The sequence below is a fragment of the Hippichthys cyanospilos genome, chromosome 6 (genome assembly GCF_059441005.1).
Source record: "Hippichthys cyanospilos isolate Australia breed blue-spotted pipefish chromosome 6, RoL_Hcya_1.0, whole genome shotgun sequence".
NCBI lineage: Eukaryota > Metazoa > Chordata > Actinopteri > Syngnathiformes > Syngnathidae > Hippichthys > Hippichthys cyanospilos.
The window spans coordinates 24545213-24570000 of record NC_142374.1 but is presented as its reverse complement, the minus strand read 5'-3'; the positions used below and the strand labels follow the sequence as shown (position 1 = coordinate 24570000).

Genomic DNA, 24788 nt, shown 5'->3' with positions numbered 1-24788 from the left:
CACCATAGAAGAAGATGTGTAACATTAAAATATGAACGCGCCAAAACTATAAACCTGTATACATTACATACCAAAATCAACTTGAGGGCCGGATTAAACCCGTTGCGGGCCAGAACTGGCCTGCGTGCCGTATGTTTGACACCCCACCGTAGCCTATTTTCCTCTCTTAGAAACATGATTGAAATTTGAGACAAATACTGTATGTCCACGTAATATTTATATAGGGCAAGGGTTTGAAAAGGGTCGCAGGTTTGCTGGCACCTATCTCAGCTGGCTTCGGGCAGTAGGCGGGGAACGCCTGAACTGGTTGCCATCCAATCGCAGGGCACGCAGAGACGAACAACCAATCACGCACTCAATCACACCTAAGGACAATTTAGTATGTCCAATTCACTTGCTATGCTTGTTTTTGGAGTGCGAGAGGAAGCCGGAGTGCCCGGAGAGAACTCACGCAGGCTCGGGGAGAACATGCAAACTCCACACAGGAAGACTGTGTATGTGTTTATATATATATATATATATATATATATATATATATATATATATATATATATATATATCCCGTTTCAAATCCGCCCAGCTCCGGCCTTCCTGTGTGGAGTTTGCATGTTCTCCCCGAGCCCGCGTAAGTTCTCTTTCCTCCCAGCTTTTGTGAAAAGGCATCACGTTTGCATGTTTCAAACTGTACCGTACGGCTCGACGGAAACGCGGCAAACAACTTGGATGAGTCTGACAGAGGAATGACTTTCGTATAATAAAAGAAAAAGGTAACAAAAGACCTCAGGTCAACTTGAACGATTCCAGAATGGGCCCGTAAGATTTTTAAGGCAAAACAGTACAAAGGAATTCCACTGATACTCTTACTTTGAAAATCCACTTGCAAGAAAAGAACGTACACATGCAAACTCAATGCATGCTCGGATAAGAGAGAGGATATTCATCAGAAGCATTCCGTGGAATCGCCGCATTTCTATCACAAGAGACATGGGAATTTTTTTTTTAAAAAGTAGCGAGTAGGTCACATGGCCTGGCGGGCCGCGGCTGACGGAGGCGGCGACCGGCGTTTTTCCGTGGTCCGTCCACGCTCTCCATTGTTACTCCTACACGGCCTCAGAGGAACAAGGATTTCGCACTTGGCGGAAGACTTCCAAAGCCCACCCTCCGACACCCCCGTCCGTCGCCATGTGAACGCTATTCATCCGTTCTTCCCCGGGGCACGGCAAAGCGCGCCAAACGGCCCGTTGTCCAATTAAAATAGGTCTTTTACTGCTTTGTGTACATTTATATATAAATACGGGGCGCCGATTGTCGCCGCCAAAATGTGTTGTTCGCTTCTCATTTCCCGGAAATCGCTTTTTGAAGATGACTCACTCTGCCTACACTCAAGTCATTATTTGGACGTTGGTCCAAGCCTACCTGACGACAGTCTCTTTGGAGAATCGTGTGCATGGAAATGGAAAATACTGAGAACGGAAAAGGAAGTCCCAACTTGGGCATACAAAAAAAACCCCAGGAGGCTAAAATATTGCATAGATTGTCAAAACATGTCGACCCTCCATATGCCATCCCTTCTAAATGCTTGCAAACGAGAGGATGTGAGGTTCACCCTATAGGTGTCAAATTTAGCCCATGTCAGGCTCATTTACTGCCATTCAAAATTGGAGATTCAAAACCCAATGTTTTATCATGCATCTCCCCCCGATATTTGCATTAATCCTTTCAACGGCAAGTGACAAACGGGGCGCAATGGAAATTTTTGTGTTGACACATCCCAAGTTGTGTGATAATAAGGCCAGTCTAGTGAAAAAAACTCCCGGACAGCCAGGGGTTTAAACGTCGAAATGACGCTAATGTTGCACAACTCCATCTAGTGGATGCAACCCCGGCCAATACTGCAGCTTCTATTCTGTGCGCCTTATAATGCGGTGCGTCCTTTTTATGAAAACAGTTTTGACCATTTATTGAATGTGCGTCTTCTAAGCCGGCGCGCCTTATAAGCGCGGAAATGACGGTAAATCTTACCAACCCGACAAAACAAACAACAACCCTGTGAAACAGTATTGGGTCATGAAGGAAAAAACTTCAAGCCAGCAGAAATAAAAGCTCCATTATCCGCAGCATAGTCCGTCCTACATTAAACTTTTCTTAGATATAAAAATAATCAAGACCGGCAGCAGAGCAAACTATTTCTCTCTCCAAGTCTGCGTGAGCTGCGCTTGTTAGCATCGGCCAATTAGCTAATTAGCCTGCCGAGAAGCGCGACGGGTCATCGCTGATGCATCCGACATCTTGGAGAAGTCCCGCTATTTAGTGATCCCTGCCTTGAAAACGTCAACCGTTGTCCTTCTTTTTTTCAAATGAGGTCGCGATTAATAGCCAAGGACATGAAAGCGTTGTTCCTCTGAGAGCACAATCAAAAGTGGGCCTGCTTACACAAGCGTCATACATGTTTCATACGTGCGCTGGATGCGCATACCAGGGACCGGGAGAGCGGGGGCGACATCAAACTTGTCGTCATGAATAAATGAAACCAGAGGCCCTTATGCCTCGTGATCCACGCGCTACGAGACGCGCACCGTACTGTATGTACGAATTACATAGTGGATGTCCTCCACATCCGCGGGACGCAACGTCAGGGACATAACATGATCAAAACAAGGGGCAAAAAAGCAAAACACTCCAAATGTTTGGAACACAAACCTCATTTGCATTCAAAGAAATATCCTCCTGAAACAAGGCCTATTCATTTATGTCCCCACCATGTATGTGTATGTGTGTGTGTATTTGTGTGTGTGTATATATATATATATATATATATATATATATATATATATATATATATATATATATATATATACTGTAAATACAGTATATTTTCTGAGAGCTAGCCTATTCATTTGTGTCCACTGTGAGGAGTCTTCGTGTGCTGAGGACAAATTTTGACAGTAGCCCCCCCCCATTGAGATTGCTACCCCACTGAAAAATTTCTGGGTATGCTCCTGGTGGGATGCAATTAACTTGCCTTTCTTGCTGAGACAAAATGGAGACTACAGTGGACACAAATGAATAGGATCGGGAGGATATATGAAACATATTTTGATTCTGGCATCTCCCATGGTCCCAAAACATTTGAGGACTCAAGCGGGATCCCAGAGGAACGCCACGTCGTTTTGCTTACCCAATTACGCAAGGTTTGAATTATCACTTTTTTTTCATTGGATGTTTAAATGATTTGGAAAGAGCTCGTCAGTTGAAAATACATTTAGAAAAATTTAAGGTCATAGCATTTTCAAGAGGTCGCTGCTACATTTGTCACTCAGGTGCAGAACAAAAAGACAAAATACGTGAAAAAAAAAATAATAGTAAAGAGTATAAAAAGTCTGTCAGACCACCCTTTTCATCGCCGACATTACGCAAAACAATAACACCAAACAAAGTGTTTCTTGGGGTCAATGCTACCGAGTGTTCACAATATACACAATATATAGTTATAAAAAATACAGGCCTGTCGTTCATCATTTAAATATGAATAACTCAACATAGAAATACAGATAAGGCCTGTTAGTCATAATTTAAATATGATTACAGGCCTCGGTACAAAATATGATACATAAAGAAGCAGCATTACATGTAATAATAAGATAGATATCATGAGCCCATACACCAAAAAAGGCAGATATTTGTACAGTGTATAAATATATACTGTATTTATATGTATAAGAAAACTGTTTACAAGCGTGTGTTGGGTGTGTGTTATGAGGCCTGACTTTGGAAAAATATTGTAAACAGGGCCGGGATTGTTTTTTTCCGTACGATGAGTAGGAAGTGGGCGCTTGCTTGCTTGCTTGCTTGTTTGTGCTTAGCTTCACATTAAAAGAGACAAACAAAAAAGACAAATCCAAGAAAAAAGGGGCGTGGCTCAAAGTGTCACGTGCAGTTTGGGGACGGACTTTTGTTTCCTGAACTTTAAGGGGACGCAGAAGAAATCGCCATGCGCCCTTTTGCCATTGAAAGCGGCCCTGAAAAGTTTGTAATGGATTGTCGCGCCATGGATCACATTATGAGTATTGTTCCTCAGATTTCAGAACTTTTGGAAGCGTTTCTATTTGCGCACTTATACCGGGTATTCTTAGTAATGTTTGGTTCAACTTTTAACGGCTTATTTTTATGACACGTGTGACCGGGTACGATGAGTAGAATCAACACCAACTGAGATGGATGTCGTCAATTATAAGGAATATCATCAGGTACTATGAGTATTATCGGTTACAAAAGTTATGACTTAAAAAGGTAACTACAGTTATGATAGTTATCGTCTAATATGATTGGGATCCTTTCGTAAGATGGGCATGGGCTTTTGTGATAGCTAACATGAAAAACAGTTTCGACGGCAATGAACGATACTGAAAGGTATCGTTCATGATAACGAGAGTAGACACATTTTTTTCAGTATCAACTGTAAGGACAGTTATTGCCAGTATTTGTCCAATAGGTATTCCAATAGGTATCTTCAATGATAACAATAAGAGCCAAAATTTTGGGGGGATAGCAACTATAATGACAGTTATTGCCAGTATTTGTCCGTTACTACAGCTAGCTTAGCTATCGTCCGTTTTAACAGCCATTAATATCTTCAGTTACAGTCTGGATTGTAAGTTATGACGGGCATAGCATCAGCAAATGTACTTCAAAGGTACATCAACTGAGATGGGTGTCACCAATTACAAAGGGTATCGTCTCAATTCTAATGGGTATCGTCAACGATAACGCAGGTAGACACAGTAAGTTATGACGGTTAGGTCAATTATAATGTTCATTAACATATGCGACTGTCAATAATGATGGGATTCACCAGATTAGATGGCGATCACGTATGACGAATTTCCTTATATCCGATGATAGTTTACGATCGGTGTATTTTATCGGTATTCGGTTACGACGGACGTCGCTCGTATCCTTCACAATATTTATCGCCGGTTACGTCAATAACATTGATCATTTATGACGGGTACGAGTTAGAACGGCTACTGCGAGTTATCAGATGGATTAGCTGCAAACCTTCCCGCCTCACCTGACACTTCAGTTGTGTATTTTTCTCGTGTAAAGAACACGTTTAAATGCTACTAGAACTTCAGCAGTCTTTCACTACTGGCTTCGCTTGTTTTTTTGTTTGTTTTTCAACCAATGTGCTTGGTGGAAAAAAAATATAAGAATTCAAAGGCTTGGAAAAAAAAAAACCAAACAGATAGGCTATCATGCTTTGGCAACACACTGAGAGGTAGGAGGGCAAAAGATACGCAAAAAAAAAACAAAAAACAGATGACACGCTGTAGTCCTGTTTTGAATGTGGAGTGTGCGGATTACTGCCAAGCTACGGTTCCATGAAGCCGCGTGGAAGAAATGTTAGGCCGGTTCCGGTCGGTGTTGCGGGACAAAGCCCTGAGTGCGGGACGACAGCGCATGCTTCTCTTTAACTAGCACATGCTCCATTTAATAACATAGTAAAGAATATGAAAAGTCCCATACTGCATCCTCACATTGATTGGTTAGTTTCATCCTTTTCCAGGCCTCAACTTGTAAACTTTTATATATGGAGACACAATTTGGTGACGGAAGCGGGATCCCAAATAACGGTCCCTTTTGTTCATGCGGCCTGAGCTCACCCTTCTAAACTAGCTAGCGTTCCCACGGTCACGCGTGCACCCGAGCGCCGTCGCCGCGACGGCCGGCGCTCACCACCTTGAAAGCTTCCGGCCAAGATTCGGAAGAAGAAGACCAAGACGAGGCCTCGGAGCTTTAGATCCGGCTTACGCGTCTGGTGAGGAGAGGGTGGAGGGCCGGCGGGGGGCACGGCGTATAAGGGGGCGGCAGAGGACCGGGTTTGATCCCCCGCGTCCTCATGTAAGACAGGAACTGGTCGGGGATTTCCGCCAGAACTTCCTTGGCCAGCCGGGCCATGCTGAGGATGTGGTTGCCCCTGCGGTCGATGTAGTCCCGGAAGGGAACAAACTTTGAGAAACGGAGAACACAAGAAAAGGCGGACGAGGCCCTCATGAGCGAGCGAACCATTGCAAAAATGCCCGTGAAGATTTTCTCCGAGTCGTAACCGATAGCTTGGGAATCCGTGGCGCCTGTGGAAATTGTGGCCCGTATGATATCGTTTCAACCTTTCGAAACTTTTAACCTTGCTACAATGAGAATTTCTCGCCGCAAACACCAACAAGGTGTTATTTTCCTTCATTGATGCATTTCGAAGAATTTCTTGCTCTCGGCACCGGCCCCGCCCCGGCAGCTATAAGCGACTTCCGTCCTCGTTTCTTTTAGTAACGTGGCAGCAAGGGCAAAGGTACCGTACCGTACCGCCTCTACACCGCCCACGCGAGAGTAAAACACGCCCACCTTATCAGACGAGACGTGTACCTGTTGTATGATAAACAGTACGCTCTAATCTCCATGTTGGTCGCCAGTTACCTAAAGTGCTAATGGTAAGTAAATACATTCCTAGCATCGCTGATACAAAATTCCAATTATACGCAACATTTAATATACTCATGAAGAGGTGGGGCTTGGCTCCGAAAACGCAGTGTTGCACAGGATGCTTGCAATCAACAGGAAGCGCCTAACGCAACAATATCCTGTTTGCTTTTCACGATAAAACATCATTTTTAAACTTACAATTGAAACAAAATAAACAACACGTGGATTTTCTGGAGACGGAAATAGTAATGGGAAAATGAAGCCTCGTGAAGCATTTGTGATATTTTTTTTACACCTTTAGACGGCAGTAAAACCATATTCAATTTCCACTGCATCTTGAAATCAAGAGCGGTATTCGGAGGAGTCCAAAAACATATATATATCACAAGTGCTTCATGAAGCTTCGTTTGGCCACTCTTAATCAGATTATGTACATTAATTGAAAACAACAAAAAAAACTACTGGGGAAAAGTATTCAAATCTGTACTCGCTATTGGGGTAGCTAGCGAATTATTAGGGGTGGCCCGTCCAGCCATGGCCGCCTCCTGGTGGCGCCACTGCTGGGAATGTGTCATACCTGAACAATGTCCCGCTCAGCAAATCGTCCTTGGGAGGAGATCCTCTCCTCGTCGCCGTCCAGTTCGATCATTTCTGGGATTACATCAAACATTTTTTCTTACAAAAATAAAATTATATAAAAAACAAACGAAATGATGCCAGATTTTGGGGAAAGATGTAAAATCATTATCAAGCTGCCTAGTTATCAATCGGCCCAGGTATTGTAACATAATAATCGTTAGCATATTGGCATTTCATCCACTCATTAGATATTGAAACTGGCCAGGGGACGAGAAGAGCAATTCTTTTATCTATCTGCTACAGTACTTTTTATGTGGATATGATAGCATACAAACCGTTAGCATGTGTTTCTATACTCTTACTAACCCAACTTGCTAACAATTACATATAGTATTGAATTAAAGGGCAAAATGTACAATATATGATTGCACAACCTGCCTTTGCGCTTTATGCGTTTTGGCTGTTGGTTCTTGTGTAGCAACTGTTTGCATTTCATCAATCCTCACTTGGAATAATGCTTGACAGTAAGCATGATTTATTGCGTGTGTTTTATTCATTCACATTAAAAAGTGCGGCCAATTAAAGTGCAGATTGTAAACATCTTACTGAGCCGCTTCAGCACTTTATGTACCAGAGTGGCTAATTTGCAGTATTTTAGCGTAATAATTGTTAGCATGGTCACATTTTTTGAATACGGTGTGCCCACGGGTGCCGATTCTTGGCAGGGGGTCGCTTTCTTCAAGTATGCGGCCTCTTTAGAACTGCATAATGGCACTTCAACATTCGCATGAATCTATTATTTATAGACAACATACATGCAACTAATTATATTGATGTTGACTGTGGGTTGTGGGCGCCCCCCCTTGATGAATGCCCCTGGGCCACCCCCCCCATTGGCCTCCTGCCTGCATGGCCCTGAGGGCATCTCCAAGAAAACTTAAGCATGAGGAGACCCGCAAAAAAGTCTTAAGAAGCCATACAGTACCTGAAAAGACACGGGGAATCCACCATTTTGCTTTGAAGTGGACAATTTCGGTTCATAAATCTACACAAAAATACGTGCAAAAATTCAGCTCCTGGATCTAGTTTTACTTAGCGTCATAAACTTAGGCAGGCATGTCTATCATGAGTAGACGCACAAAGAAGTCTGAAAAAGCCATATCATGAAAGTCTCAGAAGGTCCACCATTTTGACTTGAAGCGGACAATTTAGGTTCAGAAAAAGACATGTAAAAATTCAGCTCCTGGATCTAGTTTTACTTAGCATCCTAAACATTTGCCAGACATGTCCATCATGAATAGACCGGCCCCTCTGGAACCGCATAACGTCTCATCAAAATTCCGACAAATCTATTATTGATGGGCAACATCCACGCACCTAATTACACTGATGTCGAGCGCGGGTTGGGGGGGCCCCCGGGGGCCACCTTCCGCAGCGCGGCCCTGAGGGCATCTCAAAAATCTTTGGCGATCCGTCAAATTGTTTGCGTTGCTCTGATTGGACGCGGCAACATTCGATCCGGTATCATTTCTCCTGTGCGGTTCTATAAATAAAAACTCCGCTGCGTTTTGTTACGTGGGAAATAAGTGCTCGTCCTCCGCCGTGACAACGGGGAATTTTCCCCTCAGCGGCGGCGCGCCGGGGAAGAGCAACAATTATTGAGAAGAGGGCACGGAGAGAAGCCTCGCGCCATGTGGGAGCGGAGATAGCGAGTGTGGAATGGAGGATTAACGCACACACGTAGGCAATCCGCGCGCCGCTTACCATCAAATTCTGCTGGTCCGACCCCGACAATTATAATTGACATGGGCAGAGAGGCGGCCTGTGAGGGTGAGAGGAGAAAGAAGGCATGAGAGGCAAAGCGGGGGGTGGGTCGGGGGGGCCGGCGCTGTTTGCTATCTTTGGGCCTGCAGGCTGTCAGTGAAATAGTGCCGCTAATTACTGGCTGAGCCCATGAGAAAAAGGAAGCGCCATTGTGAAAAGAAGACCAAAATCAATCTGCCTTTTTCTTCGCTCACTTTTCTCATTTCAGCGCGGGCAGTTAAGCGAAGACGGGCAAACTTGCGACGGGCTCGGATCCGGCCCTGAAAATCAAGGCCAGGACCCCCCCCTTCTCAAAAATCCATATAAATTCACCGCCGGAAAAAAAGGTATTGAAATTGCATTCGTTAAAAGACATTGTGCAACAAAGACGGCTTATTGCACTTTTGGACCAGAGCTGAGCGAAGGAAAACAAAAGCGCTCACGTTGACGATGGACTCTTTGGTCTGAGCCATGTCGGTGATGACGCCGTCCGAGATGATGAGCAGGATGAAGTACTGAGAGCCGTCGGTCACCGCCGACGCGTACCTGCAAGGGAGGGAATGTCACGAAGAGGAAAAAAAAGGAGAATTCAACCCGGAGAGGAGACTACTCTCAGTTAGCAACAAGACATTTGGCAGATGTGTCTATCATGTGCGAAACCGCAAGAAGAGTCAAAGAAGCCAAATCCAAAACGACGCAGGAGTTCCACCGTTTTGGTTAGGTGGGCAATTTACATTCAAAAATGCATGCAAAAATGATGTAAAAATAACAAATATTCAGCTGCTGGATCCAGATTTACTTTGCAGCGTTAAATCACGTCCACAAAAAATGCCAAAGCGAAAACTGTTTGGGTTTGAGGTGGACAATTAAGATTCGGAAATATACGTCAAAATGATGTAAAAATTCGCTTCCTCGGTCCAGTTTTGTGTAGCGACATAAAATTTGGTACACGTGTCTAAAATAGTGAATGAAACCCCATCGGAAAAGAATCGGGCGGTCCACCATTTTGGTTCAAATTGAACAATTTAGGTTCCGAAACGCACGCAGACGATTTGCAAAAATGTTCAACCCAGATCCAGATTTACTCCGCAACATAAAACTCGCGAGACATGTTTATCATGAGCAGATCCACAAAAATAGTATGAGTGAAGCCATATCTGAAAAGACACGGGAAGTCCATCAATCCGGTTCGAAGCGGAGCGAAATGTAAATAAAAGTTGCGTTGGATCCAGCTTCACTTGGCAAGAAAAAAACTTTTTAAAAAAAGTAGACCCACCAAAAAGTGAATAAAGCCATATCAGAAACTCCACATCCAGTCAAATCAGATTGTCTTTGTTCATTACGAGCGGGCGGAGCGCGGCGGCCAAATTGGCTGATTGGCCATAAAAGCCGAAGGACTTATTAGAACCTGGCCACGTGGTTGATGACCGGGGAGAAGTGGGTGGGCCCGTAGAGGCGAACTGACTTGAGACTCTGGTAATAAGCCTCCATCACGCCCTCGATGCCGCTACAGTACGGATTCTGCGGGTTCCCGTTCTGCACACACAAAAGTGATGATGCCGCAAACAAAGCGGGAAAGTCTTAAAGGGGCCACGTTGCATTTTTTAAGAGTTCCGCACGGGGGAATCACGTCGCACGCGCGGCAGTCGCTATGGGGGGGCGGGACGGGCAGGTACCGATACCGCGCATCTGTATCGGGCCGAGACCGACCTGAGCTCAAGGTATTGGTATCGCGGTGAAAGTTGATACTAGTATTTCTACTGCTCTACTGGCTATTTGTTAAAGCAAAATGTTATATTGGAATAAATTATTTCTTAAAAATCATTTCATATTTTTTGAGGGAACGTTTACTGTATCAAAAGTATACTTGACTTCGATCCCAGATGATAGATTTTTTTTTCAAAAGTTTGCCATTTGAAATGAATCTAGTACTAAAGCAATTAAGTACTGAAATAAGCAATTAGTTGAGTTCTTAAGTGATCTAAAATAATACACCTGATCATTTTAGGTACTAAAGTGAAGCATTATTTTGGAGATGAAGTACTAGAATCATTTGATTCCTTCTCCCAAGTACTTGCTTTAAAAAAGACGAATAAATAAAACAACAATGAAAATACATTGAAAAAAAGTCCCTGGCTTTAAATGTCTTAAACGAGTTGTTTTTGCTGCCCCGGAGTCCTGACCAGGGCAAACTCGTGCGAGACGCGTCCGTCGGGGGGCAGCTTGGCTCCGAAGCCGAGCGCGGGGAACATCTTGTCGCTGTCGTAGTCCTGGATGATTTCGCCCACGGCCCGGAGCGCCATGGCGTAGTCGTTGAGCTGGTACGGGCTCATGTAGTGCAAGGAGGTGGGCTGCGACGGGTTGCCTGCGGGAACACGCAAATGCCCTTTTTCATCTTCGCGCCATTTCCCGCCCAGCTCCGCTAATTCCCTTTTTCTGGCTAATGGAGAAAAACATTTGCAAAATGGCGCGCCGTCATCCCCTACGCTGACGTTTCTACATTTCGACAAACGCCAGGCCCAAAAAGTAGCCCATAAATAATGGGCCACCCCCGTCTCACTCTTGAGTGGTTTTGTAATAAAAAACCGTCCGCGGCCCGCGGCCAAACTGCCAGGAATAAAACAATTACGCCGCTAATATCGAGATTCCGACGCGCCATCGCAGCAGCCGGCGAGGCGACGGGATGATGGGAGGCGTGCCGACCCCCCCCACCCAGCCCCCAAACTTAATTACATTTAATAACTGGGCTGCTGGTACGCATGTTTGCCTCCAGGCGCCTCATAAGGCCTCGCAAGAGAAACATTAGCTTCCAAGAGCAAAGTTAGCCAAAACTATACTTTTTTGCTTTTTTTTCCACATTTTGGGGTTTTTGTGATGGAGATGCAGAAAAGAGGAGATTTAGAGCCGATTTGGGTGTGTGTGAGGGATTGTCTTTATATCTTTGTTTGTGTTTATGCTAAATGTAATCTGTCTCTTTGTTTGTGTGCATGCGTGTCGTGTCCTCCAATTTTGAGACTTTTTCAAAAATAATAGTCAAAAATGTATGAAAATGAAAACGAAATCATATTCTTATTGATTTAACCAAGATAATTTGTTGGTTTCTTTTATTAAATTTTAAATAAGACAAGTATAAGTTAATTTTTTGGTTTATTTTATTTTATTGATTTTGTTTTAAATAAGACAAGTATAAATTTGCAATTGAAGTGAGAACCATTTGTTTTGATTTTTATTTTTAAATATTTGGGAAAAAAATAATTAAAGAAACTTCCTATCAAAATACTAAAAACAAACATTTTCATATTTTTTCATAAACAAAATGTAAATGAGTAAATGTTTCAATTTTAATCTATTTTTAATTGGATTCAGAATTTTTAATAACACAATCAAAATTCTAAAAAAAATGTTTCATTTTTTTATCAATATTTAGGGAAAAAAAAATCTAAAATCGCTTTAATACTATCAAAATAAAAAACAAAGTATCTATAATAAAAAATATAAAATCACCAAAATTGTAACAAAGCAAACATTTTTGGTTCAGTTGTGCACCACAGAATTTAATTTAATTTTAGTCGCTATTATAAGAATAGAATAGAATAGAATCGAATAGAATCGAATAGAATAGAATGCCTTTGTCGTCCTTGTACACTGGTAACCCCGAAATGGGGAACGCTGCTCAGACTGGGCATTTCAATGTGAACAATAAATTCAATAAATAGTAATATAAATTACAAATATTCACGGTCATTATTTATTTTAAGTTGTTTTGTTGCTATTCAAGGTTACGTTAAACTCAAGGAAACGAAGGGCAGCGGAAGGCTAGCGTGGCGTCCAACATCGCATTGGAGCGAGAAGACGCACTCACCATTTGATGCCGTGAAATCGATGGCCACCGTGAAATTAATCTGCGTTCTGCAACGACAAGAAAAAAAAAAAAAAAGAAGGGCATGAAGGCAATGGAGAAGCAGGTGCCGGCTCGTCCGCTTGCCCGTCTTCATCCCGCCTTACCCGCCTCGGATGTAGTCCAGGAAGGACAGCTCCGTGTCCACCAGGCACGACAACAAGGTCACCTGCAGGACAAGGTCGGTGGAGAAAACCCATTGCATGCATGCTTCAAAAATACTTCCTTGAGGCATTGAATACTAGCCCACCTCAGTCAACACTTTGATTGGTTGAGACGTGCACACAAATACACACACAAGTACTCACCGTTCCTGAGTTTTGGTACTTTTTCTTCTTCTTCCCTTTCTTCTTTGGATTTAGCACCTGTGGGGCGAAAAGCGCATCGGCGATTGTGAATGTGTTGCCACGACGACGCCTAATGAGCCCGTTTCGCGACTTTGTCGCAAAGTTGTGGTGCGTCTGACTTGGATATCAACTATCTACAGACAAGCAAGATGGTGTCGTTGAAAGGAGCCGCGGCGCGCCTTCTTCTTCTCCTCGTCAGCGTTTTTTTTTTTTTTCCCGCCCTCGACCTTTACCGGCCACGTGATCGGGGAGCCGAGGTCGAGCGACCCCGCCGAGGGATCGCTCGTACGCCGCTCCGATTGCTGATATTTCAAACTAGCGTGTGCTGACATCGTCACTTCATGACTAACAGGCGCCGGACACGTTTTTAGGCAAAGAATTGAGAAGTCTCTCTCTGTTGTGTGTGTGTGTCGCTGGTTTTCACTACACGGTCGGGATGGAATCCCGGGTTTTACGGTTTTTGTGGGGACCTTTAGCCCATTTTGGTCATGGCCACAATTTCAGACCTTTGAGAGTATAGCTTTAAATTGGGTTAGGGTGGACGACAGGGATGTCCCCACTACGATAGCAAAACCTCATTGCATATCTATGTGTGTGTATGTTCTTGCTCAAGTTTGTCTTTTTATCTGTGTGTGTGTGTGTAATTGTCTTTCTATCTTTGTGTATAATCGGTATACAGTCTTTGTTCATATAAAATATATTTAGAGTCTTTTGTGTAAAACTAGTGACTCTACTGTATATGTGTGTGTGTTTATTTTTATGAATTGTGTGTAAAATGTGTGTATAATGTACAGTACAGTATACTGTACAGTATATATTGCTGAACAGTGTACAATGTGTGTTCTTGTCTTTATATCTTTATATGGGTGTATACTTATCTTTCTAACTTAGCGTGTGTGAGACTGAAAATCAGCGTGGGCATTCTTGTCTTTCTATCAATGTGTGGCCCCACGTGCTTTGATTGGTGGGAACATCTGTGTGAGGACATTTTCGCGGGTCCACTTTTCGGGTGTGTGTGCGTGCGCGCGTAAGACGTTACCTCATAGATATGGAACTGCGACTGGCTTCTGGACATTTCTCTGTAGCTGGTGGTGAAGTCGCCGATAAAGTCATGCCTACGTGTGAGAAAGGACACGGACGGGGACACACGCACACATAAGCGTGCGAGTCAAGATGATCACGTTTAAAGCGTGACATGTCATCTGATATGAAGCGTCCCAGCTAACGAGCCGATTGGTCATTTGCATAATTGTGAAACGTGGACATTAGTTGCCGCATAGGCAAATCTGACATTGGAAAATTGCGTGAAAGCCGATAAAGGGTTAGCCACGTTAGCGGCTAATTGAGCGAATCAAGCTAACAGCCCGCTGAGTTCATGTTGCTCTGCTCTTTTTGCAACGTGAACTTTGTGTTTTGTACAGCCAGTGAGACAAAATCATCATAAAGTGTGAGACTGCGTCCGTATTGAGCGAATGTCGCGTGTCCTTACCCTCCGTCTCTGTCCCAGTCGTACACTTCCACCTTGATGCTCCTACAAGATGGCAAGGCATAACCGTGATTATGTATTCCATTTCTTAGCATTGCTATTGATTTTTCAGAACCTTTTGAGAGCCACCCTATTGATTTGCATCCACTGTTGTGTTCGTTTTGTCTCAGCGAGACAGCAAAGTAAATTGCATCCCACTCAAAGACATGAGACCTGATCGGAAAGGCCAGGATCTGTTCTACTGAGCGCGCCAGGACTTAGTAAGCTAGCTCTAACGAGTTAAAACATACACACATATCCACCACAGCCGACGTGAGGACTCAGTAAGGAAGCGCCAAAGTGTCAAAGCTATTGACTAAAAGAAAATGTCCACCTCAGAGGACGCTAAGTTTTAGTAGGTAGGGTAGCTTTAGTGAGTCAAAAGATATTGACTAAATACCAATGTCCACTACGGTGGCCACTAGGATTTAGTGGTGTAGCTCTATTGAGACAAAATATGAAGACCAACTTTCACTAGAATGGACACTAGGACATAGTAGGGTAGCCCAAAAACCAGTGTCCACCTCAGCGGACACCTCAGTGTCAAAGCTATAGACTCAAGGAATTACAGTGGACACTAGGACACAGTTAAGTAAAAAAATACAGTGGAAAAATGAATGTCCACTAGAGTGGACATGAATAAATAGTCTTGGTTTCTAGCCATCACAACGTTTGGGTTTTAAAGGATGGGCAGCATTAAAAGTGGCGTTTCCTTTTGGCATTTTCCCGACAGGTAATGCATGAAAGCGCCACCATATGCTCTGATATTTAACCTTAGGATCATACATGAATAAAAAATGCGCTGCCGCAGGTTTAAGGTCAAGTCATTACAAATGCAAATCCCCTTTTTTCTTTTTTTTTTTTTCTTCTAACAAGTGGGCGAGGTCCAAGTAATCCAGCGGCAAGCGCGGCGCGAATGTGACAGCGCGAAAACCTGCCGAGCTTCTTCTTTTTAATCTCGCTACGCTTTCATCGCTATCAAGCGCGCTAAGAACGCCGATGAAATACGGCGCGCTGTAATGCGATGGATTCCACGTGCCCGCAGACCCCAAAAGATTCATCGGCGTAGAGGAGCTAAAGAAACTCGGCTCTCTCTGTGATTTATGAAGCCCCGGGTAGTGACCGTTAATATAAATGAGAAGGCATGTGAAAGCTATTAACAGCTCCGCGCGAAACATTAGTCCAGCTTTATTTGCAGTAATCTTAGCATATTGGCATAATGTGTCTCCAGAGACTTTTTTTTACTGCGCAAAAATATGAACTCATTCGCCGGCAGCCGCGAATAAAAGGGACTTTGACGTCTACGGCCGTCAATGGCAGCGAAGCTCACATTTCTAGGGATTGTTATTGAGTTATTTGAGATGTGAACGTCTGCAAGTTATGTGAAGCCCGCCCCAAAAAAAGGGTCATTACTAATAGATGCTACAGCGTGGCGGGGAAACGCTAAAACCAGCAAAGATCATAAAGTATAAACAACACGCGTCTTACAAGCGTAAAAAATAGAAAGCAATTTAATATTACTTTGTAATAAGTATGTATAAGCATTGGGCTGATACTACTATCTTCTACAGTAGGTTTTAAAATCAAAAACAAGAAAAAACAAATTGGAAAGATAGCAAAAAAGTATATGATTATTATTATGAAATTTATATTATTGTTGTTACTAATGTATATATACCGAATACAGTGGACACAAATGAATAGGCCGTCTCTCTGGATGTATTTTTCATCCATACCGTTCAAAGACATTACACATGCTTGGAAAGTCCAGGATGTCCACAACTCAGGACACCAGGACTTAGTAAGGTACCCCAAATGAGTCAAAATTTAAAGACAAAAAACAAATATCCACAACAGTGGACTCAGGTGCATAGGCCAGTTCTCAGAAACGATATGGCGTTTTGAATGCATCCAAGCCAAAGACATGAGACATGATTGGAAAGGCCAGTAAGTCCTCTACTGAGGACACCAAGGACTTAGTAGAGTACCTCAAATGAATCAAAAGATGAATGAAATGAATAGGTCGCTTCTTAGGAGAATGTAGTATATTTCACGCATCCCACCGAAAAGGTAAGACATGCTTGAAAAGTCCAGGATGTCCTCTACTGAGGACACCAGGACTTAGTAGGTTATTTCAAATGCGTCGGAATTTATAGACCATTTTTATGCATACCTGTCGTAGTCTCCGTTGCAGAGCGCCCTGACGGGAATTTTGAAGGCCTGCCACACGGGATCCAGCGTGTTCTTCACCACCTCGGTCTTGTGGCAAATGGTGAACCTGAAGCAAACACAAACACACACGTGTTCAGGTTTATGTGCGATGCGGGGACCCTCTTTGCTTTAGTATTTAGGCGGCCAGAGTGGACATCAAAAGCTGGACAAAAAAAGCAGGATTTGCTAAGTGGCTTCCGCTGCGGGCTCCACTACTTACAGACCAGCACTTTGCTTTTGAATTTTAGGGAAGCTTTACAATGACGACAGTTTGACCCTGGAATCAAAGAGTTCTATTGCCATTACTCCCGACTGGGACTTTTTTGTGTTGCCACAATATGATAGTAGCAACGGAGGCTCCTGATTGGCTCTCAAAAACAAGTGTTCATTCTGAGTACCCGCTTACTTACTACACTGCACGGAAAAAAAAAAAAATCACATTAACGCAATTAAAATGAGGGAACAGATTAAAGGCAATATTATTTATTAATACGAATTAAATAAAACTCTTAATAATGATCTATTTAATATGAAAAACATAATATTCTAAATCTGTAAATAGACCTATAAGTCTACTACTAGTCTAATATTCAAAACTACTATTATTACTACCAAACTAATAATATTATTTTTTTATAATAACCTGAAAAGCAAGCTATACAATTGTGTCCACAGTTGTGTCCATTTTGACCTAGCAAGACAGCAAAGAGAATTGCAAACTTGTGAGATGTCATAGGAAAGGCCAGGATGACCACTGCCGAGGACAACAGGACTTAGTAGAGTAGCTCTAATGTGTCAAAAGATATAGACAAAAAAAAAATGTCCACTGCCTCGAAGTGGGCTATAACATTTTTCATCCATCCCATCCAAAGACACAAGACAATATTTGGAAAGGTCAGGGTCCTCTACTGAGGACACCAGGGTTTATAGTATGGTAGCTCCAATGGGTCAAAAGATATAGAAAAAAAAAAATGTCCTTTACGGTGGACACAAATTAATAGGCTGCCTCTCAAGCAGATATGATTAAACCTAAAGACTTTTGTTTTGTTTGTTTTTTTGTTTAGTTTTTTTTACAATCATTTATTTGAATGACATGTTTTTCTGCTTTGTGGATGCACATGGCACATGAATGTAAAGATCCAGTATAGAAGATTATATAAGAACAACACATTTGGAGCTTATGGAGTGTACACAGCAGCTTTCTGGAGCGTAAACAATCAGCGTGTGTATGTGTGTGTGTGTATGTTTGCGTTGGTTAGCGGAGGCGAGCGGCAGCTTGTCAACTCACGATCCGTCTTCATTACTGCGGTAGAAGACCAGGAAAGGGTCCGACTTGCCGAAGAAATCCTTCTTGTCCAATTTGTTTCCACAAAACTGCAGCATGACCGACTCCTGCCAGCATCACACACACAAAACACACGCACAACACACAACACACAGTGTGACGGCTGCCGTGGCCCAAAAGAAAAAATGATGCGAAGAGACTTTCCATTCGACTTAGTTTGGTTGTTAACTCACGCTGCGGACTCATTCATTATTCATAATACCGCTTATAACGTGATTCATTTTGAATGGTGTTTTGTTTACGAAAATGCATTTTTCATTTCATGTCTTGAAATATATACGGTCAGGTTTCAGATTCACCTCGACTCGCCTATTGGCGTGAGTTTGGACTGCCTTGAAAATACTGGGTCATAGCACTCTTTTTATATATATATATATATATATATACATATATATATACATACACACATATATATGTATTTTTTTCATATAAAAAATGCTTTGCGCTGGTTAGAAGGCACCTGGGTTACTTTAGCCTGGGTTGATAGTGGAGGTTACAGAGCGGGTATTTCCCAATCATGTGAAAGCCATTTTTTTTAATTATTATTATTATTTAGATGAACGTCAAAGATTAGTTTGAATGATATTCAAATGTGCAGAGATGTTTATCATTTACAAAAGGAAAGAAAAATGAATGAAATTGGTAGGTCGTTTCTCACCCCAACATGTGCTGTATTTTTAATGTACTTCTCATGATGTATTAATCCATAAATATTACTCACAATGTTAATATAAATACTGTTTATTTATGAGCAAAAAAATTGCTCTGGAGAGGCTGAAATTCCCAGTCCCTTGTTACCATGGCGACTAGAAACCGCGAGAACATGGGGAATTACTGTGGCTGCCGCGGACCTCGTTGCAACATCCTTTTTGAATACATCGCTAATGGATATAAAGAAACAAAATACGTGCTTGTGCTTGTGTTGCATGTGGCAGTAAGCGGCAGCGGGGAACTATTTTTAGAAAGTCCACTTTTGGACACTCGCCTTCTAATTTTAGCCCCGTTGGGAGCGTCGCCCGGCAAACAAACACTATCTCTGCGCTGCATTCATGACATGAAGGACGTTTGTGTGTCGGAGCGTCTGTTGACTAACATGCCCTCGCAGTGTGGTGCATTTAACACACGTAGGATGTTGGAGTGTCAGGTCGCTATTGAAGACAAAGTCGCGGTGGCGTATTTAGGACGTGTACGACGTTTGTGTGTCAGTTGAGATGGCTATTGACAAAAACTTTGGGGTGCTTTCAGGACACGGAGAGCATTTGTAAATCTTGTGACACACTCTAAGTGGTGCATTCAGGACACAGGATGTGGGCCATTTTTTGTTAAACAAAACATTACAACAAGTAGGACATTGGTATGTCAGTGCGTCTCCTTGTGGTGCATTTAAGGACACCTAGGTGGATTGAGCGTGAGAGTATCTGCTGACTAAAACTCTCTGTGGTGCATTTTGGGCATATAGGATGTTTGTGTGTCTCACCCGGCAGTTGCTCAGCTCCTCGGCTCTCACGATCAATGTTCCGCATTTCTTCCCGGGAATTCCGCTGTGACGCAAGACAAACAGCTTAGCTTAGCACCACACGGCAAATGATAGACCATTTTTCTTTCGGGGTTTGTGCAGACTCCAGAAAAATGGACCATTAACTCACAATCTAATATTTGATGGCATAGCAAGATTAGGTGATTACATGGCGTTATCGTCGCAAGCTAGCAGATATTAGATGGCTAGCAAGCGTCATCTTAGTGTATTAGCAGAATGGATAGATTGCAGCTGGCTGGCTGGGAAAAAGTCATTTAACATTAGCATGCTAGCTGGCTAGCATGGTTAGCTTGCTAGCTAGTATTTTTAGTTGTAAAGATTTTCGCTGTCATAAGCTGATTGTAGCATGCTTGTTGATAAAACCCAGAGAAGTGGTTAAGCAGATTGCAAACTAGCAAAAAGTTAGCTTGCTAAGCTAACTCGCATATCTAACTCATACATATCTAGCTCTAGCTTGCTAGCATTAGCGTGCTACCTTGCATACCTTTGATGATAGCATGCTCGTTGATTATAGCTGGAAAACAAAACTAATTTCAGCGTTTCGCAGACTGGGAAAAAAAATGTCCTTTGACATTAGCGTGATAGCTAGTAATAGCTGATTACTAGATTACTTGATTTGTACATGTCATAGTGTCAGAGAATGAATTAAAGTCGAAAGTCAAGGTTGTGTGCGGCGCATAATGTGCCTGTGTAACTCACATCAACGCTTTCTCCAGGCGGCTCCCCAGCGAGCCCACAATCTCGCCCAGAGTGCAAAAGGCCTGGCCAAGGAAGTCCTGCGAACGTGCCGCCCCCCCCAAAAAGAGTCAGGTCAAAGATTTTCATTTTTATGTTTCACGTAGTACATTTTGCTATGGACGTTTTTTCTTCTCTTGGTATTGTATTGGTACGGCCTCGCGTTGCGTTCACAAAAAAACATCCAAAACGGAATTCACACGGCTGCTCAAATTCATTTTGGCCTGCCGGGGGCCTTCGATTTCCCGGCCGTCTTGAACGCGGCTCGCTGGTCTGACGCGAGGGCCACTCGTAGCGTCCTTGTTGGTGTCTGGGGGGCCTCCGAAGAGGATTGCCGTCAGGAGCATCAACAACAACGACACGTCTGTGCAATGATATATAAACACGCGCGCGTTCCTGTCCCGCAGGCGCAAATGTGCTCCCAAGATGCTAGCCGGAACGCGGCGAGCTCCTCCTCCTCTTGACGACAAGGAAACATGACAAAAAGCGGCGACCTTTCCGAGAGGACCTCGCTGGAAATCATATTCACGACCGAAGATGACCACAATGTGTCCGCTACATACCGTCTGGCTTTTCTTATCACTGGTTAACAAAAAAAAAAAAAAAAAAGGTTTGGAAAAAAAAAATGGAATCAGGAAAGGAAGTCATTTTCATCACGAGAATTTTTCATACGTAGTAAAGATGATAAACCCTTCAAATTCATAATTATAATTGTGACAGTTGATAATATGATTGCAGTTAATTCGTTTGCCTTGAGATGGCGCTTGTGTATTATTGGTGATGCGTGCAGAGAACCTTGTTTAGGTTGTTTAATTTGTACATTTTTATTTTACATTTCCAGTGATCTAGGCATCATTTACAAGTCTGCAGGAGCATAATTTTGAGGACGTGAGTTTACTTAAGTTTATTTTAAAGCACTGGTGTTGTTTTGGTCATTTCTTTTGTCATTGCTTACTTAAAAGCCAATTATCTCAAAATTTGTTCAGTTTTTCATCAAACTTTCCCCCGTTTTTCGTTAAAATAATGTAGGATTCTTTGAAATTGTTTAAAATTTGAAATGCTTTTGTAAATATCATTGCCCATGAAATAAATCCTGCATCAACCCCATTAAAAGCATACCTAAATCCATATTTTGATCATCTTTTGCTAGCCCCCATTGAAAAACTGTGTCACCATTTTTGTTGCCAATTACTTAGAAATTGTATGTAATGTTGACGTCAGAAGTACCGTATTTTCCACACCATACGGTTCCGGGCTTTATATCCATACATCACTCATACGAGTATTACATAATGTTCTCTGATTGGTTTATCACTACCAGCTAATGTGCAGCATGTATAAAGTCATGTTCTGTAATTGCCAGTGTGTACTGCAGCATACAATGTACTGTACGTATTACGTAAAGTTCTCAATCGGTTTATTGCTGCCATTTTTTTTCAGCGGGAAATAATTGAAAGTAAGTCAAGCGTAGCACCTACCAAAATATTTTTACAGATTTTTGAACCCGCAAAGCGCATCGGATCGGAGGGCGCCCCGTCGATTTCGGAGAAAACGCCAGGCTTTTATTTGCTGCTTACGCTACGGAAAATACGGTCATTTTTCTGAGGGTAAGTGTTATTTGTGTACAATGGGGCCACGTGCCCGATCGGCAATCCCACACATGGGCGGCGCTGACAGGACGCATCCAAGCATCCTCGGCCTTCACGCTGCGCTCAGATGGAGCCCCCGGGGCATTGTGGGTAGGAGAATACGAGGAAAGAGTTGAGCGGGTTAGGAAGAGGCGTTAGGGTGTGGAAGGGGGCGGGGGGTCCATTTGGTCAGGATTGAATAGCTGAGGGCTGATAAAAGCATGTCTCGCCATTTTGGAGAAGAAAATGCATGTGCATGTTACTTTTTCTTTTTTTAATTCCAGACATTCAATTAAAGGTATTCATGTTTTATTTTATTTGATTTTTTTTTTAACTGAAGAGGGGACTAAGAATGGCTGGCACTAAGTAATTGACCACATTCAGTAATTAAGTAGTAAAGGATTTAAATACCTTAAATATTTTAGTAATAAAGTAACTAGTAAGTGCTGAAGTAATCAATTACTTTCCATGGAGTAATTGTACACTTTAGTAATTGTTTAATTAGGTGCTAAACTACTAAAGTAATCGATTACTCTGAGCAGTTAAGTGCTAATCAATTACCTTAGAAATTTCAGTCATAAAGTAACTACAGTATTACTTTGAGAAACTCAATGCCATTTCACACTGGTAAATAATATATTAGGGTGAGAAAAGTAGAAGCTTTGGTCATGCAAATGTGGGAAACATTGCCACCTGGTGGCAGGATGACAAAGCACTTCATTTGAGATGTGGGGTTAGGGTTGAATCAGGCGTTTTAACTGTTAATATCGCCACTAAAGTATGAAAGTGCAAAAGTACGAAGGTAATCAATTACTTTGGCAACTGATTAGTAACCAAGTACTAAACTACTAAAGTAATCGATTACCTTGGGTAATTCAACACTAAAGTAATCAACTACCTTAGATATTTCAGTCATAAAGAAACTATTAGTTTAGGTACTAAAGCACAGAATAATTGATTACTTTAAGGTATGGTCATTTATTACTTTAGCAATTTATTAGTGAAGCAATCAAGTACTAAACTACTGAACTAATCTATGACTTTAGCCATTGATTATTGATGGATTTTTAGCCACTCAAAGTAAAAATATGCCTTTGCAATTGAATGAGTTGAAAGCATGCATCTTCAAACGCTGCCTCATTGTATTGACACTGCCAGTAAAAAAGCATGTCTCCAAATAATCCTTTTCAAAGTGGAGACATTATTCTTTTGATGTTAATGAAATGGAGGGCGAGAGAGACTCACATGTTTGGAGAGATTGTCACTCTTGCAGTCCAAGTCGTACCTGAGCGGAGAAGGGTGCAAAATTAGCATGGCCGACAGATATTTTAGTGCAGAGGTTTCACATTTAGGCGTGTCCCGCCTGTCTAGCCGTCCAAATCTGGTGGCAAATGGACAAAATGTCGGACAAAATGTCGGACAAAATGTCTGACAAAATGTCAGCTCAGCTGGAAGTGGCCCAAATGAGCCTCGATCTGCCAATTGAAAGCAAAATGGCGGCCGGCCTCCGTCTTTTCGGACGGGGCTTCATCACAATTTTTTCCTTTTGATGCCAGAATCCTTATGAAAGGCATGCCAAAATTTATTTATTTATTTTTTTTACAGTATCTCCTTGCTACGTTGTAGTTCTGTTATGGTAGCTTCACTGAATTTATGAGCGTAAGCTTTTCTACTGCAAGTTAATCTCGCAATGTTTTTTTAATATTTTTCCTTCAGTTATGTCAGATCAGGCAAAAAAAAATAAACGATTATTCTTTTAATTTTTTTTTACAAAATAAAGCAAAAATGCAATACAAAAGCAAAACAAAACACTTTTTTGTGGCTTTGTATACATGACCATAATATTTTAAGTTTCACTGACTATTGTTTTGTTTTTTTTATAAATATTTTTCAAAAGAAAAGAAACAAACTGTGGAAACAAACTTAAAAAAAAGTTGAATTCCTACCTTGCTGCGGGTATTTTTGGGAACATATTTTACGATAAACGAGGGGAGGCAACATTTTGTATTTAGCAAATGTTATTCTGAAAGTCACGTGATGAAAAGAAACTCAACATGGCAAAGGTGAAGAATGTGTGTGTGTGTGTGCGTGCGTGTGTGTGCGCTGGCGGCATGAGACACAGGTGCGCTTGATGCGTTGCGTCCGCCTCTGTCACTTTGGACGCCTCATGAATCATTCATGTGATCCCGTTTCATAATGAGATACACCGACGAGTGTGTGTGTGTGTGTGTGTGTGTGTGTGTGTGTGTGTGTGTGCGTGCGTGTGCGCGAGAGAGCAAGTGAAGGCAAGGCAGGCATTAAAAGCAACAACATGATGGATGTATGTTGATCCGAGCACACGCACACACACACACACACACACACGCGCACGGATCTCCCGCGGCGCCTCGTGAGCACAAATTTGTGGATGACATCACTGGGCAGCCCGCCACAGAGGATTCCACTTCCTGTGCCGTATGTTTACTTCGAACAGAGATGGACTGCGAGTCTTTTTTTTTTTTTAACTACTTTTGGCCAACAAGTACACAAGTGAATCTTTCTCCTCAATGAATTGTGCTTTCTTTCAATGATGTAGCCCATGTGAAATATTTTTTTCAGCAAAGTAAGGCTCGGAAAAATGTGTCACATGACAATAAAACCGTAGAAGTAAAAGCATTAGCAAAGATAAAATAGGATATACACAGTATGCACGTACTGTATTTG

The 24788-nt window shown here is 42.3% G+C and overlaps 1 protein-coding gene and 1 long non-coding RNA gene across 2 annotated transcripts in view; one reads left to right on the top strand and one right to left on the bottom strand.

Moving 5' to 3' along the window:
* Positions 1 to 3246: 3246 nt before the first annotated feature.
* The window catches only part of LOC148422930 (copine-8-like), a 33874-nt gene continuing 12332 nt past the window's right edge, over positions 3247 to 24788 (bottom strand). Inside the window, exons 5-20 of the mRNA XM_088417607.1 lie at positions 23331 to 23370; positions 20422 to 20498; positions 19663 to 19726; positions 18129 to 18232; positions 16803 to 16907; positions 14594 to 14635; positions 14144 to 14219; positions 13066 to 13122; positions 12865 to 12926; positions 12722 to 12768; positions 11043 to 11224; positions 10268 to 10395; positions 9303 to 9405; positions 8821 to 8878; positions 7055 to 7128; positions 3247 to 6009 (exon numbers count right to left, since the gene is read on the bottom strand). Of these exons, the coding sequence (XP_088273733.1) occupies positions 5797 to 6009; positions 7055 to 7128; positions 8821 to 8878; positions 9303 to 9405; positions 10268 to 10395; positions 11043 to 11224; positions 12722 to 12768; positions 12865 to 12926; positions 13066 to 13122; positions 14144 to 14219; positions 14594 to 14635; positions 16803 to 16907; positions 18129 to 18232; positions 19663 to 19726; positions 20422 to 20498; positions 23331 to 23370 (1432 nt within the window). The 3' untranslated portion in view covers positions 3247 to 5796. The remainder of the gene's footprint in view (positions 6010 to 7054; positions 7129 to 8820; positions 8879 to 9302; positions 9406 to 10267; positions 10396 to 11042; positions 11225 to 12721; positions 12769 to 12864; positions 12927 to 13065; positions 13123 to 14143; positions 14220 to 14593; positions 14636 to 16802; positions 16908 to 18128; positions 18233 to 19662; positions 19727 to 20421; positions 20499 to 23330; positions 23371 to 24788) is intronic.
* LOC148422931 (uncharacterized) lies at positions 19654 to 21585 on the top strand. Its single transcript, XR_015865933.1, has 3 exons — positions 19654 to 19862; positions 20439 to 20532; positions 20865 to 21585. It is a non-coding gene; the product is annotated as an uncharacterized LOC148422931 (long non-coding RNA).